Source organism: Cannabis sativa, chromosome 5 (assembly GCF_029168945.1).
Source record: "Cannabis sativa cultivar Pink pepper isolate KNU-18-1 chromosome 5, ASM2916894v1, whole genome shotgun sequence".
Classification (NCBI taxonomy): domain Eukaryota; kingdom Viridiplantae; phylum Streptophyta; class Magnoliopsida; order Rosales; family Cannabaceae; genus Cannabis; species Cannabis sativa.
This window is the reverse complement of record NC_083605.1, coordinates 3,003,985-3,020,114: the sequence shown is the minus strand read 5'-3', so window position 1 is coordinate 3,020,114 and position 16,130 is coordinate 3,003,985. Positions and strand designations below refer to the sequence as shown.

Sequence of the window (16,130 nt, the reverse complement as noted above, 5' to 3'; positions counted from 1 at the left end):
GTGGTTATGGATTTAAATCTCTTTCTTTAAATTTTCATACCAAATCATCTAACATTGTTCATCATTATATGTTATTCTAGCTAGAAAATGAAAAAATTTGTATAAATATAAAATTAATACAAAATATATAAATATGAATTGTGGACTCGATATATATAGCTCATCAAAACATCGATTTTTGGTTGACTCGCCACCGGGAAAAAACTTAAAACAAGAGATATATATTGGCTAAGTTTGGAGTGATCACGAATACTTTATTGGATAATATTATTCCGCATAGATTAAATATAAAAATATTAAGCTATTTATAAGAACATGAGTTACTTCACTCATTATTAATTGACTTTGAGATAGAGTCCAATAATTCTTGCCATAGTATCAGAGAGTCATACCCTCAGTGAACATTCGAAACAGAAAAAAAAGTATGCTACACGAGATCCGCATAGTGCAAAAATATAGTGTCTAACACTCTCTTACGTGTCAATATCGCTATTGGTCCAATTACACTACAACAAAAGATAGTATTAGGGGCGATAATTTTAGGGGTGACAAATAATTGCCTCTAATAACCTATTATTAGGGACAATATTCATTAGTCATCCCTAAATTATTGTTCTTATTTTTTATTTCAATTTAAAAATTTAATAGGGGCAATGTTTAATATTTTTAGGGGCGACTTATCACCCATAATAATTGGACAATACATATTTCATGTAAAATAATTATATAAAAATATTTTGTGAAAATAATTGTTATTAGGGGTGTTTTTTAAATTTTTAGGGACGACTTTTGTCGCTCCTAACACTACAACAAATGTTACCTCAGTCACTCTTAGAACTAATAGGCCCAATCAGTACAAACCATTTCTAAGCCCAGTCATTCTCCAATTCTCAAACCCTAATCACATTCCTCGATTCTTTCACAGCTCAAATCCTTGTCGTACACCTTCGACCCGTCACCATTGAACATCTCGAAGTTCCTCTCTGTTGTCCTTCCTTTCTTCTTGTTTTCGCTGAACAGAGGAAACACGAAAATGTCGATTTTGTCCCTCTCGGCTTCATTGGAGTCCCCTTGCTCGACTGAGCTTCCTCGATCAATCTCGTGTTGTAAATCTTCGCGTTCTCCTTCGTCGCCGCTATATCTCCGGCATCTCCCTTCGACGGCCAACCACGAAAATGTCGATTTTCTTTGCTCCTAATTTGCCTAAAATAGGGGCGATTTTAATACTTTTAGGGGCAATAAAAAATTGCCCCTAATAATCACTTTTAGGGGCGATTTATTTTGTCGCCTCTAAAAAGGAGCATTAGGGACGAAGTATTAGGAGCGATATGTTAGTGGCGACTTGTCGTCCCTAATACATTTTAGGGACGATTATAAAGGTTTGTAGGGGCAACTTTTGTCACCCCTAATACTATCTTTTCTTGTAGTGAAAAACAAACATACAATAAAAAAAATTACATTTTTCACAATTTCTCATAATATTAAATCTTATTTATTTAAAAAAAACAAAATTTTCATATAACTTTTTTTTTTAAGAAAAAGAAGAAGAAAGAAGAAAAACAATAAAATCTAATTTTTTGTTGGGGGCAGCCTCGGGGTCAAGGTGCTTGGTGAAGGCGGAGACACCGCGATGGAGGGGGCTGACAGAGAGGGAGAGGAGGGACGAGGTCAAACGAAGGAGGCGATCAGAATTTTTTTTTTCTTGTTGAAGGCTGCTGAAAAGAAAAATAGAAGGAAGAAGAGAATGAAGCTCTAGGGGGAGCCTTAGGGTTTTAATATGATGAACTTTTAGTCGCCCCTAATAAATGGGCTATGTTTAATGATTTTAGGGGCAACAAATGTCGCCCTTAATGCCATTAGCGGGAAAAATCCCACCTAAATGAAACGGGAAATTTTCAATTTTATTAGGGGCGACATTGTCACCTCTATTTATAAAAACGTTGCCTCTAATATTTTTAGGGGCGACAAAATTGTTCACGAATTAAAAAATAAATAAAATAGATTTCTTTAAGGGCGACACAGTGTTGTCGCCCCTAATACCCCTATTATTAGAGGCGACTTTTTGTCGCCTCTAAATTGGTCGCCCCTAAAACTTTAATTTGTTGTAGTGATTAAATATACAAATAGTAACTTTAAAAATATACATACATACTCTCAAAATTATCATTAAACCACTAATTATGTATTTATTTTTTTGTTTGTCTGGACTCTTGAATTGGGCTAGATTAACGTGATGTTAGTGCTATATCAACAAACTGTTTAAATAAAAGGATTATTTCACAAATATACAAAAACAACAAAAAAAATTACAAAAATACGATTTCACAAAATTTGAAATATTTTTACGATTTTTTTGATTATATTTACAGAAAATACGTTCTTTTTATGCTGTACTCTTGTTAATTTGTTGATTTTTTGTTATATGTATGTTATTTTGATGTTATTTAGATGTTATTTTCTTGTTACTTTTATGTTGTTTTCTTGTTGTTTCTATGGAAAACCGTAAAAATGTAAAAAGAAATTCTATAAACGTAAAAATGTAACTTTTTTTTACAAAAAATGGTGCCTTATGTAATTATCCCTTAAATAAATAACTAGAATGCAACTGGAAGGTGACATTTGCAAAGAAATTTTAACATAACAAAATTGAAGGAAAAAATTCTTCTAGAATCATAGTTTGGAAGGACAAATAAAACATAAATGTCATGCATTGGGGGGTGGTTGGGGGACAAATATATGATATTGATCATGATTGGGAAGTAAAATTGCTAACATATTTACAAAAATCTAACTAACAAATTTATCATACTTGCCTAATAGTCAAAGTTTAAGATTGCAACTACTTTTAAGATCTGTTGGAATTTTTATTCTTATATAAAAGCTTAAGGGACAAAATATATTGCTATATGATAAAATTTGGGGGACGAAAAATTTATTTATTCATATGTAATTATGATTTAACACTACAAAATTTTTTATTTTTAGTCACAACAAAATTTGTGACTAAAAGTAAAAAAGTTATGACTAATTATAAATTATCATTTTTACATTGTGAGTAAAAGGTCTGTGGCTAAAAGTATTAGTCACAAAATTACAATTTATTGTGACTAAATGTGTTTTTAGTCACAATACTTGTTGTGACTAAAATTAAATTATTGACAATTTGTGTCTAAATACTATATTTAGTCACAAGTAAATTTTTTGTTGTGACCAAAAAGTTATCACTAAAAGTGATATTTTTTTGTAGTGTATAGATGATCATGTGGTGTTTCATGCTTGTAAATAACTAGGAAAAACATGAGAAGTTTAAAGTTGTCAACCAAATGGTAGCTTTGGAGGTTTACCCACCCAAAATTAGATTTAGAGGGTTAATAAGTGGCTCAAATTACAGCTACCATTTATAATGTAGATACCTAAAGCTTATGTATTATTAATTATTCATTAGCAAAAACATGTTACTTCAAATCTTCCATATGGTCTATAAAGGCACTCTAAATATAATTATATTCTAATATAAAGGCACCCAATATTAATGGCTCTAATTAAAGGCCCCTTGACTATTTGAGTAGGATAGCTAATTAATTAATTTGGTTTAATATAAGACTTTTAGTAGATGAAGTTGCAATATTATTGTTTGATCAATTAAACTTTAATTCTCATAATATTTTAGTTAAAATTTTTACTATTAATCTTAATCAAAGTGGCCAAGTACAATTTGTTATAACTAATTTAGTGTACTTTTAGCAACAATAATAACTACATTTATGACACCTTGTTTTTGATTGAAAACACCTTGTTTTGAAGCTTTCTAGCTTCACACTACAAGAAATGTCACTTTTACCAGCACAGTTCGCTACTGCGCTGGTAAAAGTTACTTTTACCAGCGCATTTCGCAAACTACGCTGGCAAAGAGGTCAAAGTTTTACCAGCGTACATTTGCAGTGGCTAAAATCTAACTTTTACCAGGGTATTTACGTGCTGGGAAAAGTCATCTTTGCTAGCGTTTTTTCATTTTATGCTGGCAAAAGTTCTAATACCAACATTGATTTGCCAACCCCTTTTGCCAACGCATCACAAGTAAATTCTATTTTACCAGCACAAAAATGTGCTGACAAAAGTGATATTTCTTGTAGTGTTAAGACTACTATGAAAGAGCTTCGAATTTTCATCCCTATCTCGCATCCACTCCAACTTAGCTTTTTGACTTATAAAGGAGGTAAAAAGCTTTGTAAGCAAACCTGAAATCTTCGATCTCTAGCGCAGTTCGTTCCTCTTCAAGAATCTCCTAATTAAACAAGTCTCAGCTTGCAATCTAATCTCGATCTCATTCAGAACTTCCAAAGCCTAGATTTCTCGAGCTCCGCTCCTATATCACTAGAATAATTTTGACTAAGATGCAAAAACTTTTACTACAAAAAATAACTACTTTTAGTACAATTTTTTAGTCGTAATATAAATTTTTTGTGACTAAACATTTTTAGTCACAATAAAAAGTTACTTGTGACTAAAACATAGTATTTAGATACAAGTTGTCACTAATTTACTTTTAGTTACAACAAGTATTGTGACAAAACACATTTAACTACAAAAAATTATAATTTTTGTGACTAATACCTTTAGCCACAAACTTTTTAATCACAACATAAAAATGATGATTTATATTTTGTTTATTGGTGGTAAGTAAGTATGAATATTATTGCCACAAAGAAAAATTTACAGCAGAGACCAATATATGTACAATTAATAAGTTGTACTCAAACACCCGAACCAAATGATGATTTATATTTAGTTACAACTTTTTTACTTTTAATAATAAGTTTTGTTGTGACTAAAAGAATAATTTTCTGTAGTGTCTTTAATAGTTACATTTTTATGGTAACCATCATGGTTACATTTTTTTAAGCCATCAGATTACTATTAAATGGTTGTGATTAATTTGAACATTAAATAATAAAAATAAATAATAAATAATTTGTAACCTGAAAGTAATCTAATAATTTATTTCCTTATAAAACTTTAATTAAGATTATTATATTTTAAAATTAAATTAATTATAATTATTAATTAATTTTGTGCAATTTATTACTATATAAGGATCTTTTAGCAATTTATTTTTTTGCACTTAAATTATTTAAAATTTTTAGCAAAACTTTTTATAATTTAAAATTACACACATATAATTTCATAATTTAAATTTTTTTATACTTGTAATCTTAATTTTAAATTATTACACTTAATTATTTAATTTTTTCTTTTAAATATTTGAAAAGTAAAAAGTGAAATAAGTTGAAGGATTTTTTTTTAAAAAAAAATAGTTACACTTGTTATCGATTGACTTGAGGCCTCATACTTAGTTCATCTAATTGTAACAAAATAATTAAATATCATTTAAATATAATTAATTATTTAAAAATTTATTATAAGAAGATAATTTTAATTTGTGTAAAAACAAGTTTAATTTTTGTAAAAAAAAATAAATTTTATTGTAAATATTATAATTAAATGACTTAATTGTTAAAATAATTAGAGTAAGGATTTAAATATAAATAAAAAAATTATTTATAAATATTAATTGCTAAAAGATGTCTTGTTAAATATTAAATTAATTATTTTAAGAAAATAGTTAATTATAATTAATTAATTTTTTTTAAAAAATATTTATCTATTAGTAACCTGCTATTACATGTCAAAGAAAAATGTAACTATGATGGTTACAATAAAAATGTAACCATTAAATAGTCACTCATTTATATATATATATGCACATGATACATTAATGTAGCCTAGCTATATTTTCAACAAAAAAAAAAAAAATAGTGGCCTAAGAATAAAAAAAAAGAAAATAAAAAGTCAACTCATAATAGTGTTCTTATATACATTAACTTTCTCTCTCAAAAAAAAAAAAATATATATAAGTAATTAGTAGTAGTACAATGTGGTATTGTTGGTCATGTTTTTGATAAGTGTGCTTTATTTATGGAGAAAATTGATGAAGGAAAAGAGCCTGATCTGCCCTATGGACCTTGGATGGAAGGTTCTGCATTACCAAAGTCTGGATATGACAGGTACTGCCAAGATTTTTCAAAGGCTGGGCCATGGCCTTTTATTACTCGGTTGGTTCGAAACACTGTTGCTCCTATTATCCCTCCTCGTGTCTCTTTGCCTGAAATTCCTCACCAAATCAGTAATCATGAGAAAGGCAAGGCAATTTCTGAAAGTTCTACTGATGGATCTCTCCCACAAAACTTTTTAAATATGTCTGATGGTAGTGGCCCTTCCACTGTTAGATCTCCACTTCCTCCTTCTTGTCATGGAAATGTTAAGATCATTGACCCCACTGATGATAGTGGTAAGACTGATAAACATTGCAATGCAGAAAATATTACCAAGACCTTTAAAGCCTCTCTTAGTGCGCCTGTTGACTTGTCCAAAAAGAATGGCTCTGCTACATCTCATGTTTCCCCAAAAAGATCGGTAGTATTATCCATGGATACTCCTCCTGCTTATGCTCATATTACTCCATCACTCAATATTGCAGCAGCAAAAACATCTATGCAAAATGAGCACTTATCTTCTGATTCACCCGTCACAGCACCCTCTTCTGGTCTGGTTAACATCACCAGCAATAATCCTGATTCCACCTTGGCTCACGATGTTTATGGGAATGAAAATAGACTATCTTCTTTATTTTCAAAGAGGCAACTGGTTACTTCCAGTGGTAATATGCGTACAGTTTTAAAGCGATGTCGTACAAATGCTTCTCCACTTGCTGATGCTACTAACTCTCAGATGCATGATCAACTTGTCTCCCCCTCTGACTTCTCAAGCTTGTCACTGGAGGCTGATGGTGCTAATGCTTTTTTGGCGCAGGCTGATGTTCAGCCTCGCCAATCACCATGATCGTCATCTCCTGGAATGGTCGGGGTTTGAGCAACCCGAGAGCAGTCCGTCAGCTTCGTTTGCTCATTTCTCAAACTTCGCCTGATGTAATTTTTATTATGGAGTCTAAGCTTAGTGTTGGTTCAATTACTAAATTTCGTAATATTTTAAAATTCCCTAATGGTGTAGAAGTCCCTAGAGTAGGTCTTAGTGGTGGTCTTCTTTTTCTTTGGAAATCTGATGTAAATGTAACTATTCTTAATTATGGTAAAAACTTTGTTGATTGTTATATGTCGCTCTCTGATGGCCCTTCTTGGCACTTCTCTGGCTTTTATGGTGATCCTTGTGTCTCTCAAAGGAACCTTACTTGGCAATTATTAACAAAGCTCAAGGATACTGCCCCCTTATTGCCATGGCTTGTACTGGGTGACTTTAATGAAACCATTTCTCACTCAGATAAATTTGGTGGTCCTATGAAACCTGAAGTGGAAATAGATGCCTTTCGTAAGGCTGTGGATCTCTGTGGTCTACAAGAATTAAACTTTGAGGGTGAAAGATTAACCTGGCACAACAAAAACACACGTGGTGTTAATGTGAAAGAGCATTTGGACTATGGCTTTGTCAACTCTGCCAGGATCGATAATTTTTCCTCGCCTGTTCTTTCTCACTTGGATTTTTTTCAATCTGATCATAGAGCTTTGAAGGCAACAATCTCACTTACTTTGGACAACCCTCCACCAAAGTTTAAATCTCGGTTTAGATTTGAAAAACTATGGTTGCAGGAAGATGCTTGTTCATCTATTATTGCTGCAAATTGTATTCAAACTGGCTCAGAACCTGCATTGCAAATCTTGGATAATTTCCAATCCTGTGCAACTAAGTTACAAGCATGGCATCGATCAAAATTTGGAGACTTGCCTAAAAAAATCAGACTCTCCCAAGAAAAAGTGACAGCGTTAAACAATTCTTTAGATACATCTACTACTCACTTTGATGACCTGAAACAAAGTGAAAATGTGTTGGACGATCTTCTGTCTCAAGAAGAAGCCTACTGGCAGCAACGTTCTCGTTCCTCTTGGCTGAAATCGGGTGACTCTAACACTCGATATTTTCATCAAAAAGCGACCACAAGGAGGAATACAAATAATATCAAATCCCTCACAGATGATAATGGTATTGTGCACACTTCTCACTCTGGTTTGTGTGGTGTCATTGAGAGTTATTTTCAAAATATATTCACTACTGATGGTGTTGATCGAGAAGCAGTTCACAGAGTTATTTCCACTATTCCTTGCTCTATAACAGCTGAGATGAATGCTGATTTAAGCAAACCTTTTTCTGCTACTGAAGTTTACAATGCTCTCACATCAATGGTGGATGATAACAGTCCTGGTTTGGACGGTATGTCTGTGATGTTTTATACTAACTATTGGCACATAGTTGGGAACTTGGTTACTGCAGCAGTGTTAAAAGTGCTTAATGAGGGTGCGAGTCCTGCTAGCTTTAATCAAACTCTTATTACACTGATTCCGAAAGTTAAAAAGCCTTCTACCATGTCGCAGTTGAGACCTATCAGTCTTTGCAATGTGTTATACAAGCTGGTTTCGAAATCAATTGTGCTTCGTTTGAAGCCTTTCCTATCCTTAGTCATATTAGAATCTCAAAGTGCTTTTCTTGAATCTCAGCTTATCACTGATAATGTTCTGATTGCTTTTGAGTTATTACATTCTCTAAAGCATTTAAAGAGAGGGAAACAAGGATATGCAGCTATTAAACTCGATATGAGTAAGGCGTTTGACAGAGTTGAATGGCACTTTTTGCAAAGTATGTTGACGGCTATTGTAAAGCCCGCTTAGTTAATTTGGAAATTAGCAGTTAATTATGATTAATTATGAAAATTATTTATAGCTATTTAAATAATTTATTATACTGTTATTTATGGAATTCAGAAATGCATGGTTATGTTATTCAGTAGTTTTCATATTTTGCATTTCCGGTGCCCGGTATTTTGGAACTCGGCGTTTGGCTCAGTAGAAATCACAATTTAGTATGTTAGTAGTTTGGGACTGGTTTTAGACATTGGGAATGTCGAAAATGGCCGGGAATTTAGAATTTCCCAAAAATACCCCTTTAGTATGATTTATGTGGTTTTATGGTGGAGGGGCAAAATGGTCTTTTTGCCCCATTAGTGTTTTGTCTTCTAGTGAAATTATTATTGAAAAATAAGTGTTTATTTGATTAATTGTTGGCTGAATAAAATGGGATTATGTGGCTTTTATTTCATTTTTTCCCAAACTTAGAAAAATTACAAATTTCTCAAAAAGCTCTCCCTCTTTTCCTCTCTCATTTTCGGCCATTTGAGGCAGCTAGAAGAGTGGATTTTCCTCTTCATTTTCAAGTAATTTTCAGCAAGTTAGAGTGTTTCTAATCAAGGTAATTCTTGTCTAGTTTTCTTCCTTTGTTTTCTTGAAATTTTGATGAAAAAGATGAGTAATGCATGGAGGAATTTTGATGATGTTGCTGCTTGTTGTTGTTGTTGTTGTTATTTCTATGTCTAAAATGTTGAATTAATTATGTTTAGTTAGGTTGAAATGCATGCTAGTTGTTCTTGCTTGAGTTGGTTAATTTTCTTGTTAAGAAGCTAAGGTTTTCAAAGTAAAAATTGAGAATTTGGTGGCTGTAGTTATTGCATGAATTAGGTTTTGTTTTCTGCAGTGTTTCTATGCTTGATTATGTGATTCTAAGCTAGCTTTGAGGCTTGTGAGTGAGCTTTAGCCAAGTTTGAGTTTAAACTCAAAGCTTGGAGCTCACATGGTGTTTTTCCTTTCTGTGCATTCTGGGTAGGTTTGATGCTTTAGGAATGTTATTTGGGATATATGGAATAGGTCTGGAAGGTTTGAATCAATTTGGGGTTGATTTGAGCAAGATATGAAAATTTGATTGTTGCTGCCTGCGAGGAACCGGAATTCCGGTTGTGCATCCGGAATTCCGGATGGGGGTCCTGAATTTCCCAGAACCGGAATTCCGGTTGGGCAACCGGTCTACCGGTTGGGGAATTTTTAGAACCCGCGTTTTTCCTCATTTTTATGTTTTAAGGGGTTTTGCCATGCTTTTTATCGATAGGGAAACTTTTAGTTCCTAGTTTAAGTCCCCGGGAATTGATTTAGCGTGTCACTTATAGTGTTGTGATTTTTATGGTTTAGGAGCCTGTAATCCGTCGCTCAGCTAAAGTTCCAGTCAGGTTGACCGGCACACCTGAATTCGGAATCCAGGTAAGATTAGTATAACAGTATGCATATGTAGATTACATGTTTAGCGAGCATGTAGGAAGCCTGTTAGATTACATTAGTTGTGTATGTTGGCTTCGAACCATCCAACCCTGTCACGTCGGTACAGGCTGGAGTATGACCAGCAGCCGGAGTATGACCGGTTTGACCGATCAGGCTGACACTTGGTTGGTGGTTCCGTACTATTGACGTATCTCGTCGGTACAGGCTGGAGTATGACCAGCAGCCGGAGTATGACCGGTTCGACCGATCAGGTGGATATAGTAACACGTCGGTACAGGCTGGAGTATGACCAGCAGCCGGAGTATGACCGGTTCGACCGATCAGGTTGTTACATGTCAATAGTACCATCCCTATGAACGTTCAGAACTCAGTTTCATGTTGGACATGGCAGTAGTGGCTCAGTACCGTGTTGGACATGGCAGTAGCGGGACTCAGTATCGTGTTGGACACGACAGTTAGGGTTATGATCAGGGGTATGGGCGTCTGATCATAACCGGGATTATGTATGAGTATTATTATGCTTTTCTTACTGAGTCTGTCGACTCACAGTTCTACGTTTATGTGTAGGTAAAGGCAAGGCTAAAGCTGATGGACCGTGAGCGAGCTTGTGAAGATTGTACATGTCGGGGCGGTTAGGCCTGGAGCGTACGATCATCGGGACAGCGAGGCTGATTTTTGTAACTGGTCGTTAGACGACATTTATTTTATGTATTAGTTAATCAGTTAAATCTTTTGTAAATGATTTTATAATCGGGATTCCGAGTCTTTTGTAATATTATTTTATAAGTTTAATTAAAAAGCAAAAATTTTAATTAATCACGTTTTTCCATAAACCTCGTTGATTAGCAACGAGCTGCACAGTATGTTTAAAAATCACGTAATACGCCTATGTTAGTTAGGGTGTTACATTTTGGTATCAGAGCCGCCAGGTTGTCTTTCGAAGATCGTCACGACATGTACAATCTGTTGGGTTTTATGCCCTAAATAAAACTCATTTCAATATAATCAGATTTACTTATTAATATAGATCAGAAATAACATTTAATGTTGCATGGTTCACCATAATGTATGAATTCATCTGAAACCCTTTTCACATACTTGATCCTGTTTATTGTGCCGTCAACACATTGGAAAGTAAACATGACTATGTGAATAAAGTTTCCTAGATTTATCAGACACAGGGTTTTACTGATATGATAATCTACAACAGAGTTTACTTGCATTTGGAGAAGTGCTATGTTCTTTCCAGAGCATTGGTTAAAGTAAAGCTCAGGTTGGATGCATGGAGTATGCATCGGAAGGGACCGACATTGAACTTTGAGTTAGATTTATTAAACTTACCGTAATATCTATTCAAGTCAATATCGCCTAGTTGATCCTAGATCAAATGATCTTAATCCTGTTATGATTAGGCTCAATCTCAGGAGGCTATTCGTGTTCTTTGATTTGTTAGTTAAGCCTACTTTTAGGTCAGGGTGATACATACATTTTGGGAACACGGTAGTGCAATTGAGTGGGAGCGCTAGCATAAACATGGAATCTATAGCTTCTATCTGGCGAATAGTAAGCAAAGGATGATCTCCTTCGAGCTTGACCAAACGAACATAAATGGTGGAGTAATCATTTCACATAAGCTGAAATATCATTTATACGGGGTCAAGTGTTTTAAGGATAAAATACATTGTAGGGTGTAACGGTAATTTAATCCCTTTACAGTGTAGATCATTCATATAGAGGATCATTGATCACATTAGGATTATAACAATGGATAACTAATGATGTGTCTATATGGTGGAACATATAGAGCATTCTATATACTGAGAGTGCAATTCTAAGTTCTATGCGTGGATTCAACGAAGAATTAATAAGTTAGTGAATTTTAGTGCTAAATTCTTAATCTACTTATTGGAAGCTCGGTTATATAGACCCATGGCCCCCCCACTAGTTGAGATAATATTGCTTGTAAGACTCATGTAATTGGTTTTGATTAATCAATTATAATTCTCAAATTAGACTATGTCTATTTGTGAATTTTTCACTAAGTAAGGGCGAAATTGTAAAGAAAGAGTTTTAGGGGCATATTTGTTAATTATGATACTTTGTATGGTTCAATTAATAAATATGATAAATGACAATATTATTTAATAATTATTTATAGTTATTAAATAGTTAGAATTGGCATTTAAATGGTTGAATTAGAAAATTGGCGTTTTTGAGAAAATCAGATGCAGAAAAGGTAAAACTGCAAAATTGCAAAAAGTGAGGCCCAAATCCACTAGTATAGGGCCAGCCACTTTTGTAGGAAATTTAAACTGATATTTTCATTATTTTAATGCCAAATAATTCAAACCTAACCCTAGTGGAATGCTATAAATAGATAGTGAAGGCTTCAGGAAAATTACACTTAAATTTTCTATTTTTCCTTCAGAGAAAAACCTGAGCCTTTCTCTCTCCCTATCTTTAGCTGCCACTTCTTCTTTCTCTTCCCTCTTGAATTTCGAAATCCTTAGTGTATGAGTAGTGCCCACACACAGCAAGTGATACCTCAATCATAGTGAGGAAGATCGTGAAGAAAGACTTTCAGCAAGAAGGAGGTTTCAGCATCAAAGATTCAGAGAAAGAGATCCAGGTTCAGATATTGATAATGCTCTGCTACAGAAAGGAATCAATGGCTAGATATCTGAACGGAAGGAGTCATTATATTCCGCTGCACCCAATGTAAGGTTTCCTAAACTTTATATGTGTTTATTTCATCGTTTTAGAAAGTTCATATTTAGGGTGTTAAACAACATACTTGTGAGTAGATCTAAGATCCTGGTAAAATAATTTCCAACACAATCATCATCAACAGTTAGCTCGGTTCACGGTTCAGTAAGCCTTTATTGCTTTAGTAGTTTATTTTATTCAGTTATGAAAAAGAAAAGCCTATTAGGAAGCATGTTAGTAGCCTGATAGTAGAATAGGCGCATGTTTCGTTTTTAACTTCCAAACTAAGCGGCATTAGTAAGCTCTCCTTGTATACGACCTGATATGCCAACTCTTGGTTTCGTAGGCGGTTCTAATCAGATGGACGCCAGGCGGACTACCAGGAGTCAGGGCAACTCAGTGGGGTCGAACCAAGGACAGGGAGCTCAGTTTCCCCCACCTGTTAGGGGCCGAGGTAGAGGTCCCCGAGGCAGGGCTCGTGGCCGGGGTGATGAGAACCCGCCACAGTCGCCTGTGCTCCCCGGCCCGATCGGGGAGCCCAGAATTGGGAGTTACGGTTTGCCATGAGATGCAAGCCCGGATTGAAGAGCAAGACCTCGAGATTCGTAGGTTGAGACAGCAGGGTGCTCCCGCGGTTCCGGTGCCGTAGTTCCGGTGGCACCCGCCCTCGCCGCCTGTGCCGAGATAGTGGTGGCGGCCCATAGATTGGAACCCTTGTACGAACGGTTCCGGAAGCAAGCACCTCCGGTTTTCCTGGGAGGTCCGGACGTGATGAAAGCCGAGCAGTGGCTGACGGTGATCACCAAGATACTGAATTTCATGGGTGTCACCGGTAACGACAGAGTGGTGTGCGCCACATTCCAGTTCCAGGAGGACGCTTTGGTCTAGTGGGACATGGTGTCTCAGATCCATGACGTCACCACCATGACCTGGGAAAGGTTCCAGGAACTCTTCAACGCAAAGTATTACAATGAGGCGGTCAGAAGCGCCAAGAGGAAAGAGTTCGCTCACCTGACCCAGCGTGAGAACATGAGCGTCACTGAGTATACTACTCAGTTTGATCGGTTGGCGAGGTTAGCCTCGGGAATTGTGCCGACCGACTTCAGCAAGAAGGAGAAGTATCTTGACGGGTTGAATGCCAAGATCAGGCATGACTTGATGATTACCACGGACGACAGCACCACCTATGCTCAGATGGTGGAGAAGGCACTGCGTGCTGAGGGCGCAGTTGGGTGCATGTCAGAGTCAGCCAGTACTCCGGTGAGTGGCGGGGCTCCTACCCCTCCTGCATCAGGCTATAGCAGGGGGAGTAGTGGTTCGGCCATTGATCAGAGGAAGAGAGCACCCACTACTTCCGGTGGCTCGAGTCAGAACAAGAGGTTTTGGGGGAACCAGAACAGAGGGAGTCGTCCTGGTGGTACTGAGACCCGATTCTCCTATCCCGAGTGCCCTAGCTGCAAGAGGCACCATCGGGGTGAGTGCAAAGGTCAGGGATGCTTTCACTGTGGCATGCCCGGACACTTCAAGAGGGACTGTCCCCAGCTCCGATCAGAGGCACCGAGAGCTCCAGCGATACCCACTCCAGCCAGGGTGTTCGCTATCACTCAGGCTGATGCAGATGCCAGCCCATCAGTTGTCACAGGTCAGCTTTCTATTAGTAACTCACTATATTCAGTGCTGTTTGATTCTGGGGCTACACATTCTTATGTGGCGGCCAGAGTCTTTAGTAAATTGGGTAGACCGTATGATAGATATGAATCAGGGTTTGGAACCCTGTTACCTGGCGGAGAATTGGTTATCTCCAATAGGTGGATTAGGTCTATGCCGATCAGGATAGATGGTAGAGAGTTAAGTGCTGATCTGATAGAGATGAGTTTAGTCGAATTCGATATTATTTTAGGAATGGATTTCCTATCTAAATATTCGGCGAGCATTGATTGTAAAAGGAAGATGGTGGCCTTCCAACCGGAAAGTGAAGAACCATTTGTGTTTGTTGGTTCAGTTCAGGGATCTCGGATCCCGGTGATCTCGGCTATGTCAGTTAGAGAATTGTTGCACGGAGGTTGCTTAGGGTTTCTGGCCGTGGTGGTGGACACCACTCGGCCAGATACCATTCGGCCAGAGGACATCAAAGTGGTTCGGGAATTTTTGGATGTTTTTCCCGAAGAACTTCCAGGGTTACCACCTCACCGGGAGATTGACTTCGTGATAGACTTGGCACCAGGGGTGGAACCGGTTTCCAAAGCCCCGTATAGAATGGCTCCAGCTGAACTTAAGGAATTAAAGATTCAGCTCCAAGGGTTGCTTGACATAGGGTTCATTCGGCCCAGTGTGTCACCCTGGGGAGCTCCGGTTTTATTCGTCAAGAAGAAGGATGGATCTATGAGGATGTGCATCGACTACAGGGAGTTGAACAAGCTGACAGTGAAGAATAAATATCCATTACCTAGGATCGATGATTTGTTCGATCAGCTTCAGGGGAAGACGGTCTTTTCTAAGATTGATCTCCGTTCGGGTTATCATCAGTTGAGAATCCGAGAGGAGGACATTCCGAAGACGGCTTTCCGCACTAGGTATGGACATTATGAGTTTCTGGTTATGTCATTCGGACTAACCAATGCTCCTGCAGCATTCATGAACCTGATGAATAGAGTATTCAAGGATTTCCTCGATATCTGTGTGATTGTGTTTATCGACGACATCCTCGTGTACTCTCAATCAGAAGAGGAGCATGAGTTACATCTTCAGATGGTACTGCAACGGCTTCGAGAACATAAGCTTTATGCCAAGTTCAAGAAATGTGAGTTCTGGCTATCTCAGGTGTCCTTCCTAGGGCACATTGTGAGCAAAGATGGGATCAAGGTAGATCACGGGAAGATCGAATCCGTCAGGGATTGGCCGAGACCGAAGACAGTGACAGAGATTAGAAGCTTCTTGGGTTTAGCTGGGTACTACCGTAGGTTCGTCGAAGGGTTCTCTAAAATTTCAATGCCCCTAACCGAGCTTACAAAGAAGAATCAGCGATTTATTTGGTCAGACAAGTGCGAAGCTAGTTTTCAGGAGCTAAAGCAGAGGTTGATTACCACTCCAGTGCTAGCTTTGCCTTCAGACAAGGAGAAATTCGTAGTATATTGCGACGCATCCAAACAGGGTTTAGGGTGTGTATTGATGCAAGCCGATCGGGTCATCGCTTATGCCTCCCGCCAGTTAAAGGATTATGAGCAGCGATACCCGACTCATGATCTAGAGTTGGCC

General features: G+C 36.8%; 1 protein-coding gene across 1 annotated transcript; it reads left to right on the top strand.

The window, feature by feature from the left end:
* The first annotated feature begins 6,896 nt into the window (after nt 1-6,896).
* On the top strand, nt 6,897-8,735 carry LOC133038080 (uncharacterized). The gene has a single exon (XM_061116126.1). It carries the CDS (start codon nt 6,897-6,899, stop codon nt 8,733-8,735), a length of 1,839 nt encoding a protein of 612 aa, XP_060972109.1.
* The last annotated feature ends 7,395 nt before the right edge of the window (nt 8,736-16,130 follow it).